Source organism: Numenius arquata, chromosome 12 (assembly GCF_964106895.1).
Source record: "Numenius arquata chromosome 12, bNumArq3.hap1.1, whole genome shotgun sequence".
NCBI lineage: Eukaryota > Metazoa > Chordata > Aves > Charadriiformes > Scolopacidae > Numenius > Numenius arquata.
This window is the reverse complement of record NC_133587.1, coordinates 40120786-40139061: the sequence shown is the minus strand read 5'-3', so window position 1 is coordinate 40139061 and position 18276 is coordinate 40120786. Positions and strand designations below refer to the sequence as shown.

Here is an 18276-nt window from a genome sequence, read left to right as displayed (position 1 = left end):
ATCCTGTCAATCAGACAAGCCTCCCAGTCTCGGTACCAATTGAATCTTCTTAAATCTCACTTGCTGGAAGAACAGAGAGGATTTCTTCTTTTTTAGAAACATTACCTACTTTGTACTCAACATTTATAGAGTCTCAGAGGCAGACCCTGAGCCGAGATGATCTATCCTGGCCCTGTTGTCTTCACCAGGACCCAGACAGTTTACTCAGCTGAGCATCTGTCCTGCTCTCAGTTTCACCATAAAGGGGAGGAGATTTGGATCAACTTTTCTGGACTTGCAGATACTTAGCCAGCCAACACACCCTTCCTACCAACACAGCTAACCCTATTAACAGAGAAAAATAGTTCATATCTCTCTGTAACACTGATTAAATGCTGCATTACTTCCAAATGACAGAATGAGGAGGCAAAGGAGGAGGGAGAAGAGAGGAGGAAAAATAAAGCTCTCAGACAAGATAAGAAGGCTGAAATGCAAGGACATTTCTACTAACTTACTGTTGCAAGCGAGGAAAGTGCCATTCGATTCCATTGCTGCAAAACAAGCCGATGTGCAGCAGCAGAAAGGGCTCCGGGAAACAGCTGTGCCCAGATGTTAGCACTGGCCCCGGGGTGGAAGCCAGACCCGTGAGGCTCCCTCCTTCTCTCTGCTCCAGTAATCCCCAACGTCAGCTCCCTTCGGAGAGGCCTGCTCCTTCCCCTTGGCTGCAAATGCCTCTTCGCTATGACTCCTCATTTATTTCTCTCCCGCATCCGCACGCCACTGCCTGCCCAGCGCATCGACTGAGGCCAAGCGCCCGAGCCCCAGCGCTGGCCCTGGCTCCTCCCCGCTGAAATCTGGCGTCTTCACCGCTGGCCCAGCCTCCTGCTTTTGCTACCGCTGCAGCTTGACAACGATGCCTCTTTTCCTGTTGCTGGTACATTTTCACGCTCCGCTCCTTTCCGGCAAGGCTTCCAGAAGACACCGAGTGCTGCGAATCTGTCCTCCGTGGTCCCCAAATGGAGGAAAAGGCCTGAAACAGAAGCCAGGGATCAGAGTCGAAGTCTCGAGGGCTTTTAGACGCTGGTAGGGGTGTATTTCTTTTCACAGGGGAAAAAAACAAACCAACCAGGTCAGAAATGGCCAACGTAGAAATAGAAGCTGTAACCGCAAATGCTCGCAGAGGCATTAGCTTAAAGCAGAAAAAAAGTTACAAGCTTTGCTTTTGATTCGGCGAGACAGAAAGCAGAAAAAACTGCACCGTCCTGAGGCTTTGCCTGAGTGGAACTATTTCTTCCACTCTGTCCCCTACTCTTAGATACTTTTTAAGGGTAGAAAGATGATGGCAACGGAGAGGGAAAGAAAGGGGTTCCAGTGTGGGAAAATAAAGTTTTCCTCTCCTTGAATGTTTGGGGGAGGTTTTCGGTTATTATTTTGCTGTTGTTTATTTCCATTTCTGGTTATTTAGGTTATCCTGATGCAAACAATTGATGGAGTTTTTGGAAGATTCAAAGCCCTCGCTCCTCAGCAGCTGTAAACCGGCAGCTTCACCGAAGGAAAAAGTCCCTCTCTGATGGTGACAGATCTGGGAGGCACATCATGAAAAATACTTTGGGAATAGGACTGTTTGTCCCTCCCTGCCAGGAACTGGGCTGCTCCTTAGAGATCCCAGACGTTGCTCTCACATAGTTTTACAGTCCACAAATATAAGACTGCTGCCACCACCCAAGGAAAACTGCCCTAATATAGCAAAACTCCTCTGTGCTACTTCAAGACTAACAAAACCAAACAAGCAGAGAAAATAAAGAGCAGAGATTTCACCCCATGACTCCTTCAAAGCCCACCCTTCTACCTCACGGCCACCAGCACGGCATGGAGAAGGGCTCACACTTTCTGAAGGACCCAGGAAGGAGCATCCCTTTTGCAAACCCACAGACAAGGAGACATTGACTTGGACAGGGGCAAACTGTTTGGCAGCAAGGTCAGCTGCCGGCAGGACAGCAGCTGGAGGCACCCAGGAGATTCCTCATACAGCCTTAAAAGCCTCAAGGCAGGGGGATTTCCGGAGGACACCACCACCAAAACCTGTCACCCTTTCAGCTGATAGGGAACAACACTGGAGGGAGTGTACAAGAGGCTGGTGGATGAGTCAGCCAGACTGGAAACTCCAGTAAAGCTGAGGTGATGAGAACATTGTGGTTTCCCCAGGGAGGAAAAGTAGAGAAGGGCAGTTTGAAAGTGGTGACGGGAAATAACATTATAGTAACTCCTTCGGTCCTCTGTGTATCACACCCCCTTGTATCCTCAATTGCCTAAGACAAGCCCCTCACTTAGAGACCTACCAGCCAGTATCGCTATGCCCCTTGTGGCAAAGGGGGCAGATGTAAGAGAGCTACGATCATCCCAGAAACAATGAGGACCACATTCTGGATAGAACCACTTTACAGCAGCGCAGGGCATGACAGCATCCAAGACATGACCATCGCTCCCCCGCACCGCTGTGAGCACCACTGTGATTGCACTGACTGGTGGACAGAGCACCATCGCGTAAGCGAGACTCAGTTTCTCTGCCATCATCCCTTGAGATCAGAAGATGATCCCTGGCATCTACCCCTTCACGACAGCCCACTGTACCTTCTTGTGCCTCCTTCTTGCCATGCTGCCTTCTCCATGATGGTAGTAGAAGTGGTAGAAGTAATGGTGCTTGTCAGGAGGAACGAAACCCAAGTGACATAAGGAGCTACTGGGCTCCTGTGAGCTGCAGAAATCCCACTAACAAACAATATCTTCAGAATAATATAGCAGTTTAAGAATGTCATATGAGTCAAGTCTCTGACCCCCATTTTGGATTACAGCACTTATTCTATTCCTTCCTGGGCTGGATTTTGGCAGATCCAGAAGGCGCACGGTGCAAAGCGGGATTGCCCTTTGCCTACTTAAACCAGCGTCACGGCTGAATGGCAAGTTTAAAACTAGTGACAGAACTGCAAAAAGTCAGTGTTCATCTGGAAATCTGTAGTTTCCGGCAGCCGATTGCTGCCATATCTTTGCTTATTTTTTAAAAGCTGTCTGAATTTCTGCCTGCTTTTTCCCCGTTCCAAATACTGCTCCTAAGGTCTATCCACCAACTTGCTCACAACCAGTTTTGTGGTTCTTGATCTTCGAGATCAAACCAGGATTTGAAGGGGAGAGTTCAGTATGATTAAAATTAAACAGCACTTCTTTGCGCATGTTGCCTCTACTTAAAGCAACACCACTGTTGCTAAGGGTCAAAGTTAAATACATACAATTTATTCTGGGCAGATCAGTCCTGGCATACGTTAAGGTGGCATTTCGATACCTTTTTTAGGGACTGCAGGTTTGTCTTCTCTGCTTTAAAAATTAACTTTTACAGGGAGATAACAACAGGATGGTAAAATGTTTTATTTTATTGCAAGGAAACTGAGCGAGGCGATTGCATGCTCTCTGCCCATGCTGACTTAGCTCTATTTATTCCTTGATAAAATTGCCTCCTCCAGGATTTTATAGCAGGCGAGTTAACATGCACTGACTGTTTCACAGGAGGAACACAACTTTTTAGCAATGAAGACAAAACCGAACAGAAAAACCTGCTTTTCTAAATTCCACAAATACATTGTAGATTACAAGGAGGGCTGGATTTGTTCCCTCTCAACTCCTGTGGGCACCACCCACAAGCAGTGACTTCACTGCTGAGCCCAGCTTGATGTCTCCCAGCTTTCTGCACACTGCAGGTTATTATGTTTAATGGCTCTTAGGAAGCCACTTTATTTCCCTGCCTTTGTTGTCATGGATTTTAATCCTCAAATCATCCTGCAGGCTGAAGAGGAATGTGAGGAATTCCCTGTGGCGTCTCAGCCACGTGTCTCTCCACCTTTCCGGTGTTCCTTGGAGTCAGGATCCTGGCTGCCCACAGCTGTATCCACATCTTAGCTCCCCCTCACTATCTTCCCAAAAGGAAGGCAAGGTTGGGGTGAAAAGGTAGAATACCAATAAAAATGATAGGATAAGAGTACGTAAATCAAGGAGAGGCACAGGCAGTTGTTGTAGGGCTTCGTGGCCTTGATGCACAGGGTTTGTTCTCCTTGTTTGCATGGGTGGGAGCTACAGGATGGGTCCCATATGCAGAATAACGCATTAAAGGGAATATTTACAAATGCCACTGCAGGAGGGAGAGGACAGGAAAGGACCCAAAGCCTCCATCACAAAATTTTCTCAGGTGTGGAAAGAAACCTAGACATGGCAATGACTCAGGAAATAAGCAACCTGTTACTTTTGTTCCTTTCTCCTCAGTCTTTCCCCTCCAAGGGAAATTCTCCCTTGAGGCTCTGGCACCCAGGAAGGGGGGAAAGCACAGCGCCTCCATGCTGCTCCCAGTCCTCCCCTCGGCTACAGGAGAGGGCTCTCAGGGCTGGAGGAGGGACCAGGACTCAGATTTCTCAGTCACATTGGAGAGGGATGCAAGGAGGATGCATTTCTTGAGCAGGAATCTCTGAACAGGAAGAGGTCAGAGGTGCTGTGAGATCCTTCTTGGAGCTTCTCTCCGGATTATGAGTATATGGATTTCCTGCACAAACACACCTGTGGCAGCAGGAGCTAAGGAGCTGCTACTCCCACGTTGCTCTCGGGGTGGGGAGATGAGGCTCCTGGGAGGTGGAGAGGGGAGGAGAGGACATACTGCAATATATGCATCATCCTCCTGGACTATCACAAAAGGACTTTTCTCAGTCTAGAGCTTCGGGCTTATGCCAGTGACAACTCTGGTACTCCCAGATCCTGATTAAAGGAGGCACAAAGGCCTCACAGAGCCCATTTTGCTCCATAGCCCCTTTAATTTCGCTCAGCCACAGCCCCAACTCGGGCTCAAAGACCTTGCAGTAAAGATGGCAAGAATTGAGCCACACTCAGGTCTTTGCTGTGGCTGTTTCAGACAGGCCTTTTCATTGCACCAATTCACCTTCCAGCCAAAGAGACTCAATCACCAAAGCGCACACCATCAGATAAAGGCAATTACATTTCAAATTAATAGAAAACACCAAAACCTGCTTTGGGCACCCTGCTTTTTTCTTGTCCATGCTATCATTTCCTGAGCCCATCACGAAGCAGAGAGTCAGGGCATTTCTAGGCCTGGAGACAGGCTGTGGCATTGGCACGGCCTTCCCAAAGCAAAGCTGCCATTTTTCTAAAGAGTGCAAGGTGAGCACCGTGATATTTTACCAAGGGACAAGTCCTAAAGCCGGGACACACCTTGATTAACCCACTTTCTCTCTAGCCACATAAGTGAGCTTGAAAGGAGTTAAATGTCAGCCAGGCTCGGTGAAGAGCCCGCCTCCCTCCGCAACTCACCCTCCAACACATGTCTACACTGTTTGCCAAAATCACCAGCTGAACTGGAGCTGTGCAAAGTCAAGGAGAGCTCCCTTTTCTCGCACACCTACACCCCTTTGCATTCTCCTCCTTTGTTTGTACGTGCACAGCCCAGCCCAGGCAGCAAAGAGCATTTGCAGCGTTCAAAGCCAAAAACGTTCGCAGGCTGCAATTCAACGGCGAACCATAAATCACAGCAAACCCAAAGCAAAGCAGTTTACCTGTCTCCACTCCGAGAGCATGACTCAAGTGTTGGTGTAATTGTACACAGTGGAAGGAGTAGCTTTTCATCTCAGAGGAATGCTACACCACCCGATCACCAAGTATTTTCTATGGAGAAGATGCCTCCTGGCTCCCTCTGCCTTTCAGGCTCTCACACACACCCTCCTCATCACACAGAAATGTTCCCAACCGCCTCTCCCAAAGATAACAGCAAGGTGCTTTGTTTGCTTTGCAAAAAGGACTCAGAATGCCGCTGTGACACAGCAGGAGTGTAAGAAGCATTTGGGGGTTATATGGCCAGAGGGGATCTTTTGTAGCCACGTGTTATTTTTTTTTGTCAGCAGGCGAATTACTGAAACCAGCACAAAAGAAAATGTCATATTAAATAGACTTCACCTCAATGCAAAAGCGGGACTGGAATTTTTCAGATAATTCTGTTATGGTCTGGCTGTTCATTGAACTGGTTTTTCATGTCTTTTCCCAGGCTGTTTGCAGTTTCAGATGGGGTGTCTTACCATCCTCAGATCATCTGGTCTCTCTACATTGAACTGTCATGTAAATACGTCAGTAATACACAGACAGCAAAATGTAAATGCCTTTTACGTTTTGGGATCTGCTCATTGCTCTTATTAAGTAGTCTATATATGAATTTGGAAGGCCAGCTCCAGTCATCCTCATGACACACCTTTTGAAAAGGTGTCATTACTCTTTTGTTGTCCATACTGTCTTTCATTAGGTGGACATAGGTCTTGTTGACAACACGTTGTACTCCGTTCGTTATGCAAGATCTGGGATTCAAATAGATCCACCCAACATTTACCTATCAGTGAATTTTCCCAGCGCTGCCAGGTTTCTGGCAGCTGCTGGTCCTTCACTCGCAAGAAACATGTTGCAGTGTGGGGAAGAGCAGCCTCATGGCTCAGTAGGAGCTGGCGAAACTCAGCACCTAGGAAATGAGGTTCCCTTAGGAGATACATTGGAAAAAGCTCAGGAGTGGGATTTATGGCTCTGCAAGAACAGTGAGATGATTTGGTTTGTGGACAACTCACTGGACAAAGTAATTCACTGAAGTTTTTATAAACTAGGCTGGAATGGAATTAACACAGTATCATAAAGTTCAGAGAATGGGTAGGGCAGCCAAATGCCTTGTTTATCACCACAGGCAGCTGTGCCAAAATATCTTCAGACTGAATGATGTTGATGTATACATCTGCATTTAAACCATTTATTGCAACAGTTAGTCCCGTTCAGGAGAGCAGTACATGGCCACAGGAAAAAGAAGCGACAGATGCTGGGATGTGTAAAGATAAACCTGCTGCTGGCATAATCCCATACAAGTCCCATTAAAATTAATGAGGTATTTCTGCTTGAGCAGAAGATAAATTTGACTTACTAAGCCAGAAATACGCCTACCTGACTCTACATATTAAGTATCTGGAGGGATTTTCCCTCCACTTAGTATAAGTAATCAAGAGCAGCTCTAACCACCAAATAAAGCAATAAAACAATCAAAAGAGTCATCTGTTACTGTATTGGTCACACATAAAGACTTAAAGCGTTACCAGCTCAACAAGTCTCAAATTGATTCCAGACTGAAAAATTATATGAAAGGAAAGGAAAAAGCAAGATTATGCATAAGATTTGGGAATAAAAGGCCTAGGTTTCTCTAGTTATTCCAAAAAGCTCATTATAACTCTAGGAATTTCAGTATAAAGGAGACACACGAATAATTTGAGCTCTGTCCAACAGTACTAGGTATGATTTAGACATCTCACTAATTTTGTCTTCAGACTAATTTTAATCTGTGTTTTATTTCATATCGGTTTATCTAAAATCTGTCACTACAGGCTAGATTTCTGAGTGTTTGAGAGTCATTTGTGTGCATTTCTGTGCTTTAACAAATTTAGGTTTAAGTGAGCCCTCTAATGTTGAATTCCCTGACTTTACATATTTTGATTCTGGGATAATGAAAATGTCTTTACCAAAGAGCTGTACAGAAAAGTACATTTAGTCTTAAACACTTAGTAGCAAGATTTTTTTGGGGGTAGGAGACCCCAGAGACTTATTTTAAAGCTATGAAAAGCTCATCTGTTAACAGTGAATGAGAAGCCAAAAGAAAATGTGATGCATACAGTAAACAGCACAGATCAGCCACACGATACTAGAAAACTACATAGGATTTATAATTGTGTGAATGATTTAGTAAATCTGACCATTAATATGAAGTTAATGGTGCATGAATGAGAAATGATAACCTAATTGGGGAACCTAGAAATGTGCTAGACTTAATGGTATGAAAACATTACTTGGAGTGATTATCACTCTTAGGAAAGAAGAAGAGTGGGAGACTGGCCCCAGGGTCCTTTCACTTTTATCTATTCACGGCTCCTTCTGATATATCCCAGATTATGACGGAACTGAGACACTGAGATTCACAACCACTAACATCCATGTTAGCAAGCACATTTCTAACCTTAAAAGCCCACAGTCATTAGGCCAAGCCATCCGCTGTCAGGAATGCTTGACATGCGTCTTCTTTCTTGCACCGTTGCTTCTTTACAGCCAATAGCACTGGGGTATACAAGTTAAGTACGGAGGAGGGCTGATGATTAATGCCATCATGGTTCCTTTTAAGATACTTCATCTGTCAGCTTAATTCTCTGTAACTGGGATAATCACAATAATTAGATGCAATTGTTCATATCATTACCTAATTGCAGCTTTTTTTTCAGTGTGGCCAATTCACATGAATTTTAAGTGCACAGAAAACGTGGAAAGTCTGAATTACACCCACATTTTAGAAAATCTTATTACGTATAACATTGCCCCACAGGTTTAAACCGCACATGAGGATCTTGTGATTCCAGAGTGTACGACACAGGTAATCAGTGATGTTACAAGTGAGGTATTTTCATTTCTGATCCCAAAAGGTTGAAACTACAATTCGCACAAGCTTAGTGACATCAGACTTCCCTCCACCCCCCGCTGAACAATTCATGCAAAGCATAAAAATGTTCTTGAACTGCTAACATCTCCAGAGAAGATGTTTATGACAAAAGTATGCAAGGAATTCCTGTGTCTCCCAGAGTTGTAATGAATGGCCGGCATTTGTGGTGTTAATTTATAATCAGCCATGCGCTTTGAAAAGCCAGGCAAGAGACGAAGAGAAAAACACATACTGAAATCATTTAGGACTAAAAAAGAAAAAAGATCAGACAAGGTGACAATTTATTACTAGATTAATTTTTAGATTAACGTTTCCTAAATGGATAAAAGGATGAACCTATAAAATCTCAGCAAATGTATTCAGAGTATTCATAACCTCTAATTTAGCTCCTTTGAGTATCTAGTTTCATTTCATAAGATGAAAGTTACCGCAGTTCAATGAACTGTCACTGAAGAGAGGGGAGCCTTTGAAAAGAATGAAGAGGACCAAATTAAGATGCTGAAGTATCTCAAAATAGACAGAGTAAATACCCTTCAGAGAGGTAGTCTTGCAAGCCTGAGATCACAGGCTATATCTTTATTACAAAGGGAATAAGGAACCGTTGCTTTAAGTGCAAAGAAGAACTGAAGTTTAAATATAAAGGTGCCACTGCTACTTCAAAAACCATGCATTTATACTCCTGATAGAATCAAATGCAGCCACGTATCTTTGGCCAGTGGTGTTATTTGGATTTTTGAAAAGCAAACACCAAGGGGATATCAGTGTGCAGAAAGAACCATAAACGTTGCCCATTGAGGAAGTATTTTATTGTTTTTTGGTGCCTCCTCATCAGTTCTGCAAGCCTGGTACAGGCAAAGCAAAAAGGTTAAATGAGTCATTTCCTTCCTGCTCCTGCTGCAGGGCACCTAAACCAGCAAAGCCTTCACACAGGCGTGCACCCCCTCCGATTGTAGGAGACCTGGTTTGTACAACTGTGTGCAGACGTGCCTGTGGGAACAATACCCGGAAACTAAAACACAGAGCTGTCCGATTGCTATTAATATATACTGCTGGGATCCCAGCGACAAGCTTGTGGGCCATACAAGAACCAGAGAAGAAACTCCTGAAGTTTTGCCTTTGAGTTTGTGGCACCTCGGGCATCTCCCTAAGCTCCCCAGGGCTTCCCTCATCCACTTAGTCCAAATTATGCCATCAGCTACCTCCTGTGCCCACCATGTCATCCTTTAATCCTGATAACTTCACCCTCCTCACTCTCTCCGGCCACTCGCTTGCAGTAGGTGAGAATCCCCACCAACATTAATTTTTCTACAGAAATTACGCTTGTAGCTGACACACTCCTGCTTAGATCAGTGGTGGACCTCCTTCAGATGAAAGGTAAAAAGGGCTGCTCTGCCAAAACAGAAGACAACCCAACAAATCAGCTTTGGCTGCTTACTGAACAGTTTCACTTAAAAGTGTTGCAACCGTGTGGTGCCTCAGCACAAGAACACGCCGGTTGGACATGATGTGGCATGTTCTCACTGGTTTATGCTTTATATTCTTCAACCTCAATGAGGATGCAGAACAATGCTTTTAATTCCAAGGTGCCAACTGCAGCCCAGGTTAAAATGAGCTTTCAAAGGGGTTTCCTGACTTTCTAATGCATCAAGGATAATTCTGGGCTGCACTTGGAGATGTAGGGTTGTATATTTTTAAGGCCAAATGCAATTAATAAAAGAATTCACCCTTTCGGCTGAATATGAAAAGTATGATGAAGCCCCCAGAATGCAAGCATTTCTTCTTGCTTTAGGAAACTGTCTGTTTTCAGGTCAAAATTAACACTGTAATGGATTCTATGGTAAACTGTAGCGCTGAGGGTCAGGCCATACTTGGTTGTTAATCTGTCACTCATAGTCTCTGCGTGCTCCTGTGGGGAAAATGTACTGCTATTTGAACAACTTAAAAAACAGTACTTGTCTGCCTAAACACGGAAGTCTTTATGTCATTTCAAGGGCTGCCCGAACTTCTTGAACATAAGAAGTTCTATCTAAACATGAGGAGGAACTTCTTCACTTTGAGGGTGGCAGAGCCCTGGAACAGGCTGCCCAGTGAGGTGGTGGAGCCTCTGTCTCTGGAGACATTCAAAATCCACCTGGACACATTCCTGTGCAATCTGCTCTGGGTGGACCTGCTTTGGCAGGGGAGTTGGATTAGATGATCTCTAGAGGTCCCTTCCAACCCCACATCATTCCGTGATTCTGTGATGTCCCATCTGGCCTTCTGCTCCTGCTCCACAAGGGTGTCAATCCCCAATAGATCCTGTGTCAATGTCTGCCAGTCCTTGGCAAATGTGTTATGTATCCTTGGGCATCTTACATGACAGGCACCTAAATGTAGGAAGCTGTAGGCAACGCTGTCCTAAGAGCAAAACCTTCCCTTTCCTTGCTCAGGACCCTAAGGAAGCTCCTATGGTAGAAATAAGCCCTGAAATATTAAAAGATCATGTAACTAGCCCCTAGAATAACCTGCCTAGAGATATAATACAAACACAAGTGATACGCTTAATAGAAGAGTTATTAGGTGCAGGTTACAGCCGGGCATAGTGGGGAGAAAAACAGTCATTCTGGGACTTCCCCACTAGGGCAATTCCTTGCCCTTGTTTCAGCGGCCCAGGTGAAGGTAAGTTAGATGGCAATAACGGAAGGTAAATGGAAACCACATCTTCCTTGCTTCGTGATTTCCTAAGCACAGTGAAGGGTACTACTCAAGGTATCTGCTAGCCTGGGCAGAAAAGAAGATGCTGATTTTGTAGGCAGGCACCGGTTTATCTGGCTTGTGAACCAAGCTGCCTCCTTGCTTTCTTTGATCCACTGCAGGGCTCACATGGAAAAGCATATGCGAGCCTGCTGGTTTGGCTGATCCAGCCTAATCTTTCCCTACCAGCAAAAATGAAATAATACACTGGGAAAGTGAGGTGATAACACAGCTATACATTTTTCTGACAACAGACTCTGCTCTCAGGAAACCACCACCTCTTGCATTCTCCCCTCCCAGTGGGACAATTTTTCTTTCTTTCGTATGAAGTTCCCCTGACCATACTCCTATAGACACGAGTTCCAGTGAGATTCCCCCCAACCCTACAGGAGCCAGGGCACGGTTTGGAGCTAACTTGGGCAGCAAAATAGAAAAGTGTTCAAGACCAGGCTGGATGGGGCTTTGAGCAACCTGGTCTAGTGGAAGGTGTTCCTACCCATAGCAGGGGGTTTGGAACTAGGTGATCTTTAAGGTACCTTCCAACCCAAACCATTCTATGATTCTATGAAAAGGAGGCCAGGCTGTCCTTAGGAAATCCAAGCCCCTTCCCTTTGCATTTCTGCCACTGGGGCCAGCTTGCAGCAGCCGTGAGCCCTCTGTTTCTCTGGAAGATGGCAGTCACAGACCCCTCTCCAACAGCACAGCCCACGTCCTCTCCTTGCATTCCAACTCTTTGCAACATATGACATTGTGTTGGCTGTGATCAGTTTCCTTATGTCCCATCCTACCCTTGCAAGGGCTGTGGAGGTAGCTATAGCACTCCATATTCTTGTGGTCACAAAGTGAACAGTCTCTTTGAGATGATCTTTTGGGACTAAAGCAAGATGTTCTTGTTCAGCTATGCAGCCCTAACTCAGCTGGCCTTCTGGGTCATCTGTCTGTGCCCAAATTCCTGAGGATAATGGGAAAAAATACGTTTAAACCTACCCCATTCATCACCCTGAAACACCATAGCCAGCAAAGACACCATTTGGAGCTTGGCTTAGATTAATAGTTTTCAGGGAGGTGAAAATAACATTAAGGTAAAATTTAAAAAGCATTTTTCCTGACATTCCTTCTCACCTGGCCTGACGTCTGTATAACTTCATCTCCAGCGCTCTCAAATGGCTGCTTCTAGCCCTCAGCGTGCTGACCAAGAGGGAACACCGAATTCAACAGTTTATGCTAAATGTAAGCTGTCTGAGTCTGGGCCTGTCAGGATCACCACCTGCTTCAAAGACAATTAAGCATCAGTTAAATCTTTTTGCTATTGCAAAGTCTTTAAGATCTGGAGAGATGAAGGCTGTGTGTGTTCCATCACGTAGATGCTGTGCCAAGAAACAGATTCATTTACCAAAAATAACACTGAGAAGAGCCTGTGGTCATAAAACCACAGAAAAAAAATATCTGGAGTGTGAAAATGTTAACCTTATTCTTTAATGTTGGAAACAAAGGCATATCCAGAAGCAGAAGCCAAATATTGGGTTGTGACTCTAACCAGAGGCTGCTCTGTTTGTTAGCTTTCATAGACTTCTTACAAATAATCAGTGGAACCCCAGCTAGTCACGGAGCACAGAATGGAAACCAGTAATTTTAACAAAACACGTTACTGAGTAAACTGTTTTGGGCTAAATATAATAGCTTTTGACAAAAGAAGGTCAGACTCTGTAGTCCAATAACCCTCTCTGACCCGGGGATCTGGTGCACATGATGCTGAACATGAAGTACGAGCCCCTCTTTCTGCTCTGCTTGAGAGTCCCAGTGTCACACCAGCACTGCACCCTTCAGTTGGATCTCTGTGTGGAGGTGTAGCCCATTTACAGCTTAATTACAGAGTGACGTATCTGCCCAGACACTGTCGGAAAGGAATGACTGGCTCCTTTGTGTATGCATTTTCCACATGCTTCTCCTACATGTTGGGTGTGTCTGCTTTGTAAGATCCCATGCGGCTTGAGTGAAATTACAGCGTTAAGTATTTCAGCAGAAGAACAGCAATACCCACTGACATGTTTTAGTGAGGGACAGGCTTGTAGATATAGGAGAGAGGTGTGGGAAACAAAGAAAAGCTTAAAGTCAGGAGGTGTAAGCTGGAGGCAAGTGAAAGGGTTGACTCACCTCAGGAGACAGCCACAAAATAACACCACGCAAGATGTTCGGAGAGAAAATAATGAGGAATATCCAGGTAGAACTGCCAATCGCAGGTTATTTCAAACTGCCTGCAAGAGAAATGGAGATGATCTAAGTACAGCCAGCAAGGCATGATCTGTAAGAAATGGGTAGCCTTTAAACTAATTAGGACATCTGAAGAAAAAAAACAACTTTGGCAGGACAAGGAAGCAGTGGAATGTGAGCAGGCAGCTTTCAGAAACGGAGCTGTTTGGCATTTTTCACCCAAAACTGAAAGGTTATTTCTCCATTTTCCACGTCTGCAAATTTTACTTGGGTTTTTAAATCAGACTGTGGATGCTGTTTTTAGATCATCTTCATGATACACTTGATAACATGCAAAAGAGACCTACATTCCAATAATACCTGTTTGGCTGCATCTGCAATAATTACAGGATACTATATAGTTTTGCCAGTGCAGTGAATAAACACCCTTTCCCTAATACACTGGAAAAAGCATATGCTAGATTGTGATGGAAGCATTTTTGCCTGCTCAGAACAAAGATTTAATACAATGTTTGTTTTTAAAGGCTTTCCTGAGTACATGGAAACCTTAATAAGACCACGGGAGGGCAGCAACGTCAAAGTGAATCATTCACCAGCACAGTTTAGGGAACTGTTTGACGAAAATCCAAACCCAGAAGATATAGAAATAATTAGAAAGATATAGATATAGAGATATAGATTATAAAGATATAGAAAAAAATAGAAATAATTTTCTGCTACCCACATGCATATAGGCAGAGAAATGCAATTATTCCAGTGTAAAAGATAATACTGCAATGTCATTTCCCTCACTTTCCCACATCTAAACAATGCCACCTGGAGCCTGCATGATTTGTCCTGTTTTCAGAAAATGCTAAAAACATCTAAATATATTTGGAGCCTTGACTCATTCTGAACCCTATGTGGGGATTTGTGGTTTTTTTAAAAAAATCAATATATAACCCAAGACTATTTTGTATATCTTTTTAATATGCATATATATAATTTGAATTATGTGTACATTTGAGATATGTATAGATACATATTTCCAAATGAATCCATATTGTTGCATTAATATAATGGGGGTGGCCCATTCAGTAGAATTTTTAATTTTGATTTTAAGTGTCCTAAATTTCATAATTTCAAAGAAACCTTTCAAATACCAAGTGAGTGGAACCAGTTTAGTGAGTCCTCCCTCTGTAAGGAAGTCCACTGGCATTAGGGAAGATTTTGGGGTTGCTATGAAGAGAAATGTATAAACTTTTCTGCAAGCTGGTTTGATTTAGTGAAAGGGTGTTATTGTTAGTCCAATATTTACACATTTAAGGAATAGATATTGACAGTAATTTAGGATTATACTTAGTCAAACTCAGCTGTCCATTGTTTTAAAATATATAAAGAAATACACTGGCTGACTTACAGGCCCAGCTCATAACATCCATCTATATTTTTGAAAAACATGAGCAAGGTAAATAAAAATGCTATAGAGCTTGCTGTTTTTGTAAACAGTGTAAGATACAGTTCCACTCTGCCATGTAGCTATGTACACATCGCCTCTTCCTTGATACTGAGCTCCTTGATTGCATTCAAATCACATCTGGCTATTTTATATATCAATAGGTTCTGTTACTGTCGGTCTTAGAAAGTTAGCAAGCAGAAAGAAGGAATGGTGACAAAGAAGATGATATATAGGAAATTATTCCTAACTTTTACAGTATTTATATGGAAATGTGGATACATATGTGAATTAAACAGCTTCACAATTTTAACACTGGCATTTGGTCTTTTGAGTTTATATAAGTAAATGATGATGGTGTAACAATGGAGATCTAATGGAATATATACAAGGGTCATATGGGAAACAATTGTGTATAGCTCTGGGCCAGTGTTCAAGCCCTCCCTTCTCATCTTGCATTTTGACTACTGGACAGATGGATCTTGCCTTCAATTCCAGACTTCACGGTGGGTTTCTGTACTGCAGCTGGAAAAAAAATCCAGCTTCTAAAGTGAGGTGATCTGCTTGGCAAGTTACTGAAAGACAGTAAAAATGAAAGTACAGAAAATTTTTTCCACAGGCAGTTTTCATGTACATCTATATACTATTTTAAACAAAAACATCTGCTTTACTGCCACTACTCTAAGGCTTTCTTAAGGGCTGGGAAAGAATTCTTTAAAAAATGCTGGATTTTATTAACATTCCAGTTAGCAAACAGATGTTATAATCAATTGTATTAGCACATGACAAGAAAAGTTGGAATTCTGATATGGAAACACGTCAAAATGTTAATGCTCTAACATACTTTTAAAGGCAAGGTCCCACCTACATGCCTGAACAGAAACAAAGCTGTGAACCTTTTCTACGGAAAAACACAGGTACCTTGTTCTGCCCTTGTCAGACGTCAGATTTCTCTCACTTGCCTTAACCTTTGGAAGAGGATATTGCAGATTTGCCGAGCTTTCCTTTGGGCAAGTTTCCCTTTTTTCACGGGGAAACTAAAAACACAGCAGTGCCTCCGAGTTTAATTTGGTGTCTTATTCCAAACACAGATTTTGATGAGCTGATGAACTAAAGCTTATGACACTGCGTAGTCACAAGCCCTTGTGCCACATGCCTACAAACACCAGTTTTTCAACCACCCCCACGGCTGCCGTGGGGCTTGCACCCCAGGCCTTTTGCTTATCTGCTCGTGGAACAACAGGCGTTGGTGAATTATAATTATTTTTGCAATGTTTTTTTTCCATGAAGTACCATCAGAGGGCAGTAACATTGCCCACATCCACCTCCAACCCCTGCAAACCCCCTTTACAAGAACACAGATGGAGCCCAATAATCCTGGATGGGATGGAGAAGCCCTGAGGCCCAGAGTCTGGTTCCTCCACTGAGCAAGGGGAGGGAAAAAAAAAAAAAGGGGGAAAAAAAGGGAGGCAGGGCAAGCAGAAAATGCTACGCCAGGACAGTTTCTAAGAAAAATATCACCCACTTCAGCAGGAGCAGGAGGCTGTTGTTAGCAACCAGCGTACACAGCCAGGCAGACAGAGGGGGAAGATGGATGGTTCCTCGGGCCGATGATGATGAATTACCCCATCTTCCAGCCCTGTCTCCGCGGGCGGCGTGTGGCAGCTGGGGAAGAGGGAGAGGGTTCGTCTCCTTCCCTCAGCGGCCAAACTCCCGGCCTGCACCGGAGCCTGACGGCAGCTGAGGAAGAAGCCAGGCCTCCCGCAAAGCCCAAACCCCCTCAAGAGTTCCCAGTCAACATTTTATTGCGTTTCTTACTAATTCATACAGCTGTGCTGCTTTACGAGAGCACAAGAAGTACCCGTGTTGAGAGAGAAGCAGGACAGAAATCGGGTGCGGGGCTCACGGGCCGCTGCCCTCAGCTCTCCCGTAACTGGTGCAACGGCGCCTGTCATGGCGGCGAGGGGCTGTGTGAGGGAGCCCAGGGAGACGAGTTAGGAAGCTGGGGGCTGCCCTTCGTTATCCCGCTCCGGGGTGGACTCGGACGGAGCTCGGCCCCAGGTGCCTCCACTCCGCCCCTTCCCCGGGCCGGCCCTTCCCTCCCTCACGGTCGCTCAGCAACGGCGGCGCGGCCGGGCTGGGGAGGCTGAGGGGGCGGCGGGGACTGAGGGGACGGCGGAGGCCGAGGGGACCGCGCTTGTCGTGGCTGAGCGGAGCCTCTGGCCCGGCATGCAGGTAAGGCAGCGGGGCTGGGCCGCAGGGGCACACACAGAGCCCTGCACACAGCCTCACAGGCATGGGCAGCCGTGGACACAGCCAGACAGACGTCTTTATGCACCCTGGGACACACAGACACACGCCCTGCACGGAGGCTGCCACACACACACACACACACATACACCCTGTGCTCGTGTTGCCCTCACACACTCCCCACTCATAGCCCCGTACGCACACGCAGAGCCCTGTGTAAGCCGTGGTGCCCGCTGTGTGGATGGAGAACCGTGTCTGGGACCCTCACCTGTGTGCACGCACGGCCTTGTGTACACACACACACACACTCACACTCTTACATCCACACTTCCACGCCTCAGTGTTCAAGTGTGTAATCTTTTTGGGTCCTTCCCACTACCTTTCCCAGCCCTTTCCCCCCACTTTTTCTCCTTCATTTGCTAATTCCAGCCGTTTTCACGCATCTCTTCTGATCCCATCTCAGGCCCCGAGCACTAACATCCTCATTTTTCTTTCCTCAGGACATCTCCCACTTGCTGGCCAGCACCTTTGAGGACCTGTACACTGGAGATGTTATTGGGGAGGACATAGAGAGAAACTGGATCAAGTCTCGAGGAGGAGACAATGTTTATCATGAGAGTTTTACAGAGGAGCTACAGAAGGTACAAGTCGAAACCAAGTCAGATGCTCTTGAGACCAATGTCTATCAGTTTCTCTTGGTGTTGGTCTTGTATGTCTCTGTGCCTCTGCTATATTCTCTCTTTAACTTACGTTGCTAACTCTTTGAGGCAGGATTTTTCTTTTTGAGTTGTGCTTGTAAAGCACTTGCCACACTGGGCAGAGTGATTTAAAATATGTCAGAAGAAGCGAAGTATCACTATTGGGAAATTTTGGAGTTTTAGAAACCTTCCTAGTAACTAGGAGGGAGTATTCACTTCAAATGTAATCCTACGCTACTAGGCAAAATACAGTCCAGTTGCTACGGTCCCACAGAAGATAAAAGATACATTTCTCTTGTCCCGGGAGACTGTCCTCATCTTTCACACGTTTTTCTTGGGTCATGCTTCTTACCCAGCACAAATTCAATGATAGGAATGACGGTGTTTTAGCAGGCCAGTTTATGCTTGTAAAGTAATGA

The 18276-nt window shown here is 44.8% G+C and overlaps 2 protein-coding genes across 2 annotated transcripts in view; one reads left to right on the top strand and one right to left on the bottom strand.

Moving 5' to 3' along the window:
- PLCD1 (phospholipase C delta 1) overlaps positions 1-777 on the bottom strand; it is a 53634-nt gene extending 52857 nt beyond the window's left edge. The window contains exon 1 of the mRNA XM_074156930.1: positions 495-777. Coding sequence (XP_074013031.1) covers positions 495-528 — 34 coding nt within the window. The 5' untranslated portion in view covers positions 529-777. The remainder of the gene's footprint in view (positions 1-494) is intronic.
- A 16361-nt stretch (positions 778-17138) lies between these two features.
- The window catches only part of DLEC1 (DLEC1 cilia and flagella associated protein), a 38881-nt gene continuing 37743 nt past the window's right edge, over positions 17139-18276 (top strand). Inside the window, exons 1-2 of the mRNA XM_074157641.1 lie at positions 17139-17144; positions 17660-17800. Coding sequence (XP_074013742.1) covers positions 17139-17144; positions 17660-17800 — 147 coding nt within the window. The remainder of the gene's footprint in view (positions 17145-17659; positions 17801-18276) is intronic.